The sequence below is a fragment of the Eretmochelys imbricata genome, chromosome 8 (genome assembly GCF_965152235.1).
Source record: "Eretmochelys imbricata isolate rEreImb1 chromosome 8, rEreImb1.hap1, whole genome shotgun sequence".
Classification (NCBI taxonomy): Eukaryota; Metazoa; Chordata; order Testudines; family Cheloniidae; genus Eretmochelys; species Eretmochelys imbricata.
This window is the reverse complement of record NC_135579.1, coordinates 72,717,566-72,729,618: the sequence shown is the minus strand read 5'-3', so window position 1 is coordinate 72,729,618 and position 12,053 is coordinate 72,717,566. Positions and strand designations below refer to the sequence as shown.

At 37.8% G+C, this 12,053-nt stretch overlaps 1 protein-coding gene across 5 annotated transcripts in view; it reads left to right on the top strand.

Moving 5' to 3' along the window:
• PTBP2 (polypyrimidine tract binding protein 2) overlaps positions 1-12,053 on the top strand; it is an 87,783-nt gene that overhangs the window by 26,604 nt on the left and 49,126 nt on the right. For all 5 annotated transcript variants that reach the window (XM_077823477.1, XM_077823481.1, XM_077823479.1 and 2 more), the window contains one exon: positions 1,857-1,932. In XM_077823477.1, the coding sequence (XP_077679603.1) occupies positions 1,857-1,932 (76 nt within the window). The remainder of the gene's footprint in view (positions 1-1,856; positions 1,933-12,053) is intronic.

Below are 12,053 nucleotides of genomic sequence, written 5' to 3'. Positions count from 1 at the left end.
TAGCAAATATTGGGGTAGAAATTTAGATCTTCAAAGAGAGAGAGAGAACATTTCAATGAGTTCCATCTTCTATATTTCAGTCATCTTTGTATTTGAGAACAGTCATGTAGAGTGAATAATGGAAAGGTTCCATAGCTTCTCTGAATCGCCTTTCAGTTTTGTCTGTTTTAAGTTCATTCTTTTGATCTAATTAAAAATTATTTCCTCTGACAGTGCCAAGACTCTCTGCTGTTTTCTTTTATTAAATTTAAGTCAAATCACGTTGCCAATTTGAACCCAAAAATGTGTAGAGCAGAATCTAGAATCAACAAGGGTGTGAGGCAAACTAAAATTATTCAGGAATAGTCTGTGTAAATAACTTTGAGAACTAGTGCTCAAAACTGAATAAGCTTAGTGACCGGAATGGCTTGGTGTGTTGTCTAGGATGTTATGGATCTTAGATATGGAATACTTCAAAATGTGTTATATGTTTTGATATTCCTCTTCATATACTCATGCATATATAATATATACACTAATATTACAGTTTGGGCTTGATTATATGCATCCTGGTATAAGCATACCACTTAGTATTGTGATATCCTCAGATTAGTTTAGTATGTATTTATTATTTAGAATGAAGAACTATCCAAAATATACAGGATCCTTTTCAAACAGAGGTAGATAATACCTGTCTCAAGGCAGCACAGTCTGAAACATCTTGATTATTATAAAGATTTTGTAAGTAAAGCAGTTTGTGGCCAGTACTCAGAATGGAAACATAGATTTCATGCAGAGTAATATTTGGTGATTCAGTAGCTGGCACTCATCCTTTTTAGTAATGACCCAGTGGCCTGGGTTGGTGCTGAGGGCATTGGTGCTATTGGAGATACCTTTGAATTAAGACACAAAGGTGAGGTCCTAACCTATTTTGGACATTAAAAAATCCAGTAGCCTTTTAATGATGACATGCAAAGGAGGGGAGGCTTATGTCCTTTTAAATTCAGTTTGGCTTATGAGGAAGGCCTGAAAGATTTAAAACAAACAAACACAAAATCATGCTTGTTTTACATTAGACATACTTGTCTGGGTGTTTTTTCTATCCTGGAAGGAAATGAAACCTGATCACTGAGAGGTGAAATATATATATTTTTAAGTATTTAGGCTGCTTCAGACTTATTTTTAACACCTATTTAACTCAAAATGCTTGGGGGAAAAGGATCCCTCTTTAAGGATTCAACACCAAATCTCCTCTGGTATCTGCGTTCTACATTGAAATCATCCAAAAAGAAGACTAAGAAAAAATAGATGATGTTCTTCTTATTTTTGTGAAGTTTAAACCCAAAAGAAATCCATCCTCCAACCAAAAAAAAAAATTGTTTTCACGGTTCCTTTATGTATTATAAAGAAGTGCAAAACACCACACAGTACTATTTGAACTGTTTCTAATAGTAGTACTGCCCTAGCACTTTGGTCAAATTCTAATTTCACTATTTGCCTGAATTCCCCATTTAGTTTCAGTGGATAAAATATTAATAACTTCCTGTTCTAAAATATTTCAGAAGTTGTGTACTGTTGGACAGCTCTTGTGGTCCCTGGAGGTTGCATTTCAGCTGTGGATGAAGTGATTGTGTGTATGGAATTATTTGAATTGAGAGATGCTATGTAAATATACTGTATTATCTAGATTTTAATTTTTTTATTTACTGTCACTTTTCTGAAAAGGGAGAATCTCTCAAATCTTAATAGGTTATTATGTAATGTTCATTTAAAGCTCTCTGAAGGGATTTGCCCTGTCAAACTGATATTTTTAATATCAACATTAAAGATAACAAAAATACAGGGGGAAAAAACTCTTACTGTCTCTTTCTTTTTAGAGAGGATCTGACGAACTTCTTTCAGGCAGTGTACTCAATAGTCCGAACTCTAACATGAGCAGCATGGTAGTTACTGGTAAGTGTTTCAAAGGAGAAATCTAACATTATATCTCAGAATCTTTTCCTGTTTACAAGGGGAAAATAGTAAAATAGATTCCATCCTATTGTACAAGAATAAATTGTTGGCATGCACCAGACTTTAGCAACCCTGTATCTACATTGAAACACTCAACAAATATTTAAAAAGAGTAAACCAATTAAATTAATGGAAATTTACAGATGATGAAACTATTCTTAGGGCTGGGGAATGGATGGGACATGAAAATAATTACACTTTTTAATATGGAATGGGTTATAAAATTCTCTTCAAATTAAGAAGTGATACAGAGCAAACAGTGGCTAACAGGACCCGCTATAGGAATTTAACTTTGTCATGTGTAGGCATCCATTTGTCTGGGCATCCCTGCTGGATTAGCCTGCTCATTTCACAGTAGTGGAGTAACTTTATGAATAATTAAAATTCTAATAACTCCTCAGCTAGACTGCCACAGCTCTAGACTCTGATCCTAGTTCACTGCCTTCGTATGGAAGCAGCTTTAGGCTCACAGCAGCACTTCAATGCAGTGTGTGTTAGTGTTTCTTTGTCAAACTGCTGGGGACTCCAAATAAATTGGCTTTTCACTAATTGAAACCTGTTTCCTTTTCTTTATAACTTCCTAACAACTATTTCAGAGTGTATCTGTCAAAGGAGCTTTGCTCAGCCCACTGTTTTGGCACACCTACCACTTAAGGTCTTTGTCATTCTAGTGGCAGAGTGGTTTAGTTCATACCTCTAATCTGTTAGTGGGTGATCTAAATAGTTGTAATCAAGAAGCCGTAGCTCACCACTTTACTGTAGTTGGTGAATTCTCCCCAGCAGTGCAGCAGGGTTGTCTAGTAGCTCCTACTACCAATGGACCATATCATCAGTAATCCTGCAGTAAAAGGTGGCACTTTCCTCCCTGAGTGCTTATGACTGTGGCATAGCTTTAAAACCACTACAGAGAGCCTATACATTATTTTTAGATTAAATAAAGGCTTCTGAACACCAGTGCTTTACCCAGCTCTCCTAGTTTCCTTTTTGCTTCTGGAGGATGTCCCTATTTCTTTTCTAGGTATCCTTGGACACAATAATAGTATGTTTGAGTTAGGAAGTGTCCTGACTTGCCATCTTTTCTTTACAGTCTTTTCCATCTTCTGGGAAAAACTATGTTTCCTTCTCCCCTACTCCCAAACTTTCTGTGCATTTCCAAGGGAAACATGCATGCCATCACGACTAAATCCACATTATTTAATCAAAGAAGATTCTGAACAAAAGTGCTATATTACTGTCAAGTTTTACTGCTACATGAGTTAATGTCACTTTTCAAATGAGCCAATATTAAAATACAAATTTGAGAGAACTAAATTAGTTTAAATTGACTGCAAAATGGAAATACTTCTTTCTTCCCAAATTGATCCTTCCTCCCAGGCTCTTACAAGGGCCACCAGTTGGTTGTGAAAGATGTTAATGTACTCAAATGGAACAAATGCACTCAAGATTTTTGTTGAAAAATATTCATTTATCACACTATTGGGCTTTAAAAAAAATTATGGTCAGGATTTTAAAATGTGATTTGAGTATCTAACTTAAAACACATAATAGGGCTTAATTTTCAGAGAAATGGGGTTTGGCACTTTGAGAAAATCAGAGCCTTTCAAAGTGTATCAAGGTAGCTATTCAGAATCACTAGTCACTTTTGGAAAATCTGAGCCCATACTTATATTTTACAGTCAAATTAGCTACAAGTTTCAACAAACTGAATAATCTTAACCTGAGCTCTTCTTTCATGCCCGGATCCATTGCCCATTCTAATGGTAATAGTAAATATTGGAAAAAGAGGAGGGAACTCTAAAAGAAATAAGCATCCCTAACAAAGATGCTCCTGAATGCATTAATACAATTATGTCATTTTCAACGGAGACTCTTGAAAATATCCTTGGAGAAAACTTTCAGGAATTCATCAAAACGTAACCTGTTTCCTCAGTCCAGCTCTCTTATGAGACATAAGCCTCTGAACAGAAAATATAGACTTACTCCCACATCTTGTCTGGTGAGATCTAATGGACAATTCTTCTGGCTGTATCAAGAGCCAGAGGAAATTTTTCCAGCTTTGCAAGCGAGAGGTCAGTACAGGTTCTTTTTCAACCACTCATAATATAAATGATCAACTAAGGCATAATTAAGCCTAAAAGGGAAACCAAATTCAAATTCTTGACCGGGTCTTCTTAAGGCACGTGTTCGAAATGTCATTTTAAAATGTATTATAGGTCAATAGACTAATAGGTTCCCCTCTAATCTTTCTTCTGGCCTCTCTGCCATTGAATTTATATATATGTTTAATAGTATTGTCATGAGTCAGAGATCTGCGATCACACTCAAAGCATCATGAGTGTGAAGCCCTTTTATAAAGAGAGAATATAATCCATGATCACGCTATTTGTAAAGGAAGCATGATTTGGAACAGTAGCTACTCAAGAAATGGCTCTACCTTCCTCTTTTACACTGTGTAGTTCTCAAGAACTTCTCTTTCTGATTAGTCCTGGTCTTCATTTTCTACTATTCCTGGGAAACAAGGTGTATTTATGACCTTGTCACTTCCTTCATCAGATTCCATAATACTGTCCAAGCTGATTCTTCATAGAAGAAGAGACGGAAGAGGGCAATTTACATTGCTGTAACCAGGGTCAAAATGCACCTGAAAGCAACTTACGTTCACACAGCCCAAAAAGTCTACCTACCACTATTACCACAGCCCAAAGAGTCTACCTACCAACAGTGATTCATAATGAGGGGATTTTTTGTTCTTTAAAGCCTTCTCTATCATTTCTTCCCTCTCTGGTCCTATACCTTGTAAAGCACTGAAAAACATTTTTGTAAAAATAATAAATAATTGCACGACAAGAAGCAAGAGATCAGATTATTTTTCACTTAAACTTGTCTAAATTTTTAGATGGGGATTTTCAAAGGAACCCAAGGGAATTAGGCATCCAGCTCCCATTTAATTCAGTGGGACTTGAGCACCAAATTCCCATAGTCTCTTTTGAAAAAATCCCCGTCATAATTCTCTTCAAATAGACGGTGAATGATATGAAAGATACATACCTTCTCTTTCCTTTTAAGGATGTCTGTACTTTTCTCCCATTTTTTCATATTGTCTGGGTAACTTGCAAAGTAAAACAAGGTAAAGAATCTGTAATTCTTATTGCATCATTATTGGTCTCCCAGGCCATCGTCATCCACGATCATGAAGACGTGTCTGTGGAAAAACTTGAACATTTTGCTCTGACCTTGGCAGGTTGAAAATAATAGTTTAGAATCTAAGAGAACGGAGCCAGAAACAACTCTGTTAAACAGTGGTAAACATTCTGCAACCAGAACATACAAAGGAATTGGAGTACTTGGCTTCCAAAGTACACAGACCTTTACCAAAATAGACTTCAAATCAAACACTCTAATTTATGTTCCTTTCAGAAAGGAATTCGTTCTCAGTTGTCCAGAGGTCCAGATCTCTTTATTCCATGTTATTTCTAGTATCAATGCTTTTACACCTACTTCTGCACTCTTGCATCTCCCATTTCCTCAAAGTGTTAGGGTGCAGTTGTCAACCCCAGAAGTGTTTGTATTTCACATAAGCTATATTACTATATCAAAATTAGTTTTTCAAGTGATTTGTGAATCCTTTGGATGAAAAGCACATAACATTTCAGAAGAAAATCCTAGATGCTAGAATAGATTATTTTAAAGGTGAAGACAAGAACTATGAGTTGACCTAACAACCACTACGTATTCTGGAAAGCAGTTTTGTCTTTGCTTAAGATTAAAGGTCAGGGCCCTGAGTTTTTCTAGCAATAGTTGATGATGACATTTACACCTACAGCTGAGAGCTGCACTGTGTGTTAACTTCTCCTGTCAAAAGCACAGATAAAAGCTATTGGAGTAAATGTTGTCCTTCTTCAATTCTGAAGCTGGTGTAAAATGCCATTCTTGTTTCTTATTTTAAATTATTTAGGTTCAGAAGTCTTCGGAGAGCATGAGCCTCCTTCCAGAGTTTATGAAATCATCCTTTTTATATTGAAGTATGGCAGATATTGACTCACTGAACTCTAGGAAATGGACCAGAATGTAAACAAGGAAATACTAGAATTTTACCTCAGTTCTGGGTATTCTGCAGGGCACCAAGGTCATCTAGGTCATAAGTCCTGCACTAACTGCTCTTAAATTGGTGTCTCTAACAATATGCTTCCCTATGCTTTTCACTAGGCAACTAAGAAGGCAGATGTTGCATGCCCAATAAATACTTCCTTAACTGTGTACTTTCCATATGGGGGGAAAAATTGCTCTTATTCTAAGGTTTAACTAGAAAACACGTTTATTTTCTATAGAACAAGGAAACATGCATCTCCTCTGTGGTGTGCTATTTCTCTGCCAAATTTAATCTTCTGAAACTTTATTCCTTTCAACTATAGGGCTCCTCAATAAAAATTGCAGGAATATTTTTATGTATGGAAAAGTATGCCTGTTTTCTAGTTCCTTGTCCTTGGAAACAGCCAAACTGTGTATTTTCTGAAATCTGCAAAAACTTACCTCTCTTCTCCCTCCCCTTGCGCCCCCCCCCCCCCCCCATAAATAAATCAGTGGGCAGACACACAGAATGGAAAATTTCAGCTTGAGGGGGTTAAAGTTCCTGAAAGTTGAGTGGACTGGAAACAAGGGATTAGAATGGAAACAGTTATCGAACTTTAACTGTAGCAGTGGCTGCTGCTACTCCTATAATCCAGTGTAGTAAACTCCATCAGTGCAAAACATCTGGAAAAATGTATTGATATTAAACCCACTAAACTTTGGGGAATTAACAATCCAGTGTCTATGGTAACTTTTAACTCTGTTTTATTAGAGATATGTTTTGATAGATATTTAATTGCATTCACAAAACACTTAGCAATGTGACATACAAGTGATGATGTATATCTTAAAATTCGGTTTAACAATACTAATTTGACATCCTTTATAAGAAGAGATGCATTGTTATAAATTGATGAATGAATTTATATGTCCTGTTTTTATAAAGCCACAGCTAAGCTGACAGTGGTTAACAATAACTTGTTATAAATACAAGTACTTGAGTAACTAAGTTCACAAATAGTAATTTTTAATAGTATCTGCTGGAAGTTTAAAAAAATTACTACCCATCCTAAATTTTGGTGATATATTAGCCAGATTATCATTATGTAGTAATGTAAATGTGGCATTTATGATTGATTATCATACAGATGTGCTTGTGCATACATGTGCATACATTTAAGCTCACAAGCAAAAACTGTTTAAAAATAAGCTTTATTCTTGAAAGTGTGTTTTCAGTGGAATCTAGCTAAAACATGAAGAACTGTAACTTTGTTTATGAAACCTTATATAACGGCAAAAGAGAAAAACCTAAACAGTAAATCTGGAAGTGAATAGTTAAGGGATTTACTGCTTTTTAATGCTACTTAACTCATCTTTATCCCACCTAATTTATATTTCACACCCAACCTTAATTTTGATCCATAACATTGTAAAAATAGATTTAAAGTTCAAAATTCCTATATTAATAGTACTATATTGTATTCATAGGATCCATTTCCAATTCACTATAACATTAACATACCCACAGCTACTCACTGCCAAAATCCCTCCCTGCTAGGTACTACACACAATAGAGATAGAAATGTAGACTTACAGCTTTTATGTCAGTGTGTGTAAATCTGTGTGGTTGGGTTAACTGGTAGACATTTACCTCCTTGAGCCAGGAATTCTGACACACCCAACATTCCACTGCTGTCTAATAAACAGTTGTATAAATCGTTGGCCATCTATGTCTTCTAGTAGCTCGTCTACAAACCCACTGCCAGTTATTTCTTTAGATCAATTGGTAGAAATCTATCCTATGAATCTGAAGGTGTGGCATCAAACCCTGTTTGCGATACGTGCTGGAAAAAATAGTGTGTAATTATTTGATTGCATACTATCATAATGCATTTTCTCAAGAGAGCAGAATTAAGGTTACATGGGTAACCTTAATTTTAGCATTTCCCAACTTTGAGTGCCTGACTTTGCAATCTTAATATTCTTAACATATTTTGTGTTTGTAATATATCCAGGGGATCCCCTCTGATTAGCATTTATTTGGAAACAATAGAAGGATAGGTTCTGTGCATCACAACTAGGTGGATTATCTATGCCTTAGATTTCTCTGTTTTTGTTATCTTGATGTCTGGTAAATTGCTCAATAGGACGCAATTTTCCTATCGTATATAGTTTATTAATGAACTAAAATGAATAATCACAATTATGTAATATTAAACAAATCAAATCTAATTATCAGTTAATCAAACAATACCAAATAGGATAATAATTCCTTGTAACTCTTTTAATCTGGTAAAATGGCAGTCTTTGTTTAGCTGTCCGTCACAAAATAGGAGGGCATTTCCATTCTTAGTCCCAATTTATATGACTTTGTTTGTCAAAAACTCACACAGTGAAGATCAGTTCACTTCCATGTTAAACATGAAACAGTTAAGGTAAAGAGAACAGTTCGTCAGGATTTAAGCACATAATCTTAATCCATAACATTTAAATGTGAGATTCGTTTTTTTAATTAGAAAAGGTACTTAATTTAGTTTTTGTTCCTGTAGCTGACCTCATGTGGGTTTACAAATAATCACACACACTTACTCTCACTTAACTATCAAGTGCCTAATAAGGAGAGAACACCAGACCTTTCTAGGAGTGTTTTCCTGCTAGAAAAAATAAAATCAAAACACATGTGATACTTATAGAAGATTTATTTACATTGTTATGGTTTCATGCATCTTCAGGAAGCTAATAATGGTTAGCTGGTAACATTTTCAACACAGCTTGTTAATGTTGATGGAATTGTTAGAAGCTGATTCCTCGTGGCTATCAAGTCTGAGATTTTACAAGTTATTGGACTCCTGCCCATTGGTTGGTTGTCAGGCAGGGAGTGGAGAAAACATAGGCCGCCTTGGCAAGCGTGGACTGACATCATATAGCCAGAAGCACTATAGTTTCCTTTTCCTCCAGGTCTTAAAGATGACAGCCTGGCTCATGAAAACCCATCCTTAGAAGTTCTTTGGCAAATCAGAATGTGGCACTGTCACTCTGAAATCTCTGACGTCACGCAATGGGGATTGATTGGGTCAACTTTATGCAAATGAAGAACTTTCCCATTACAGTAAATGTTGGCTTGGAAAGTCCCACAATTAATTATTTTATTTTATTTTGGGAAAAAATGGGCAGACAGTCATTCTACAGATCAAAAAAGTATTTTGTGATGCATACAGGTAGAGTCAATCAACTTAGGAAAAGTTGACTTTAGATTCTCTGTCAACAAGGTCACCATGTCTCATAAAGTAACTTAAAAATTTCACAAATAACTCAAGTGCAAAGCTGAGCTTAAAAGTTAGAATTAAAATTATTCTTCAGACATACTGGACCTTCTTTATTTCACAGTTGCTGCTGGCAGTTTAACTTCAGACAGGTTTCAGAGTAACAGCCATGTTAGTCTGTATTCGCCAAAAGAAAAGGAGTACTTGTGGCACCTTAGAGAACAATAACCAATTTATTTGAGCATAAGCTTTCGTGAGCTACAGCTCACTTCATCGGATGCATACTGTGGAAAGTATAGAAGATCTTTTTGTATACACACAAAGCATGAAAAAATACCTCCTTCCACCCCACTCTCCTGCTGGTAATAGCTTATCTAAAGTGACCACTCTCCTTACAATGTGTATGATAATCAAGGTGGGCCATTTCCAGCACAAATCCAGGTTTTCTTACCACCACCCCCCCCCCACCACACACACAAACCCACTCTCCTGCTGGTAATAGCTTATCTAAAGTTACCACTCTCCTTACAATGTGTATGATAATCAAGGTGGGCCATTTCCAGCACTACCAAAAAAAAAAAAAAGGATTCTAGGTGGACTCCTCCTGAAGGTCAAAACAGCAGACTGGACTTCTACATAGAGTGCTTCCGCCGACGTGCATGGGCTGAAATTGTGGAAAAGCAGCAACACTTGCCCCACAGCCTCAGCCGTGCGGAACACAATGCCATCCACAGCCTCAGAAACAATTCTGACATCATAATCAAAAAGGCTGACAAAGGAGGTGCTGTTGTCATCATGAATAGGTCGGAATATGAACAAGAGGCTGCTCGGCAGCTCTCCAACACCACTTTCTACAAGCCATTACCCTCTGATCCCACTGAGAGTTACCAAAAGAAACTACAGCATTTGCTCAAGAAACTCCCTGAAAAAGCACAAGATCAAATCCGCACAGACACACCCCTGGAGCCCCGACCTGGGATATTCTATCTACTACCCAAGATCCATAAACCTGGAAATCCTGGGCGCCCCATCATCTCAGGCATTGGCATCCTGACAGCAGGACTATCTGGCTATGTAGACTCCCTCCTCAGGCCCTACGCTACCAGCACTCCCAGCTACCTTTGAGACACCACTGACTTCCTGAGGAAACTACAATCCATCGGTGATCTTCCTGATAACACCATCCTGGCCACTATGGATGTAGAAGCCCTCTACACCAACATTCCACACACAGATGGACTACAAGCCGTCAAGAACACTATCCCCGATAATGTCACGGCTAACCTGGTGGCTGAACTTCGTGACTTTGTCCTTACCCATAACTATTTTACATTTGGGGACAATGTATACCTTCAGATCAACGGCACTGCTATGGGTACCCGCATGGCCCCACAGTATGCCAACATTTTTATGGCTGACTTAAAACAACGCTTCCTCAGCTCTCATCCCCTAATACCCCTACTCTACTTCCACTATATTGATGACATCTTCATCATCTGAACCCATGGAAAAGAAGCCCTTGAGGAATTCCACCATGATTTCAACAATTTCCATCCCACCATCAACCTCAGCCTGGTCCAGTCCACACAAGAGATCCACTTCCTGGACACTACAGTGCTAGTAAACGATGGTCACATAAACACCACCCTATACCGGAAACTTACTGACCGCTATTCCTACCTACATGCCTCCAGCTTTCACCCTGACCACACCACACGATCCATTGTCTACAGCTAAGCTCTGCGATACAACCACATTTGCTCCAACCGCTCAGACAGAGACAAACACCTACAAGATCTCTGTCAAGCATTCTTACAACTACAGTACCCACCTGCGGAAGTGAAGAAACAGATTGATAGAGCCAGAAGAGTTCCCAGAAGTCTCCTACTACAGGACAGGCCTAACATAGAAAATAACAGAACGCCACTAGCTGTCACCTTCAGCCCCCAACTAAAACCCCTCCAACGCATTATTAAGGATCTACAGCCTATCCTGAAGGATGACCCAACACTCTCACAAATCTTGGGAGACAGGCCAGTCCTTGCCTACAGACAGCCCCCCAACCTGAAGCAAATACTCACCAGCAACCACATACCACACAACAGAACCACTAACCCAGGAACCTATCCTTGCAACAAAACCCGTTGCCAACTGTGCCCACATATCTATTCAGGGGACTCCATCACAGGGCCTAATAATATCAGCCACACTATCAGAGGCTCGTTCACCTGCACATCCACCAATGTGATATATGCCATCATGTGCCAGCAATGCCCCTCTGCCATGTACATTGGTCAAACTGGACAGTCTCTACGTAAAAGAATAAATGGACACAAATCAGATGTCAAAAATTATAACATTCATAAACCAGTCGGAGAACACTTCAATCTCTCTGGTCACGCGACTACAGACTTGAAAGTTGTGATATTACGACAAAAAAACTTCAAATCCAGACTCCAGGGAGAAACTGTTGAATTGCAATTCATTTGCAAATTGGATACAATTAACTTAGGCTTGAATAGAGACTGGTAGTGGCTAAGTCATTATGCAAGGTAACCTATTTCCCCTTGTTTTTTCCTACCCCCTCTCCCCCCCCCAGACGTTCTTGTTAAACCCTGGATTTGTGCTGGAAATGGCCCACCTTGATTATCATACACATTGTAAGGAGAGTGGTCACTTTAGATAAGCTATTACCAGCAGGAGAGTGGGGTGGGAGGAGGTATTTTTTCA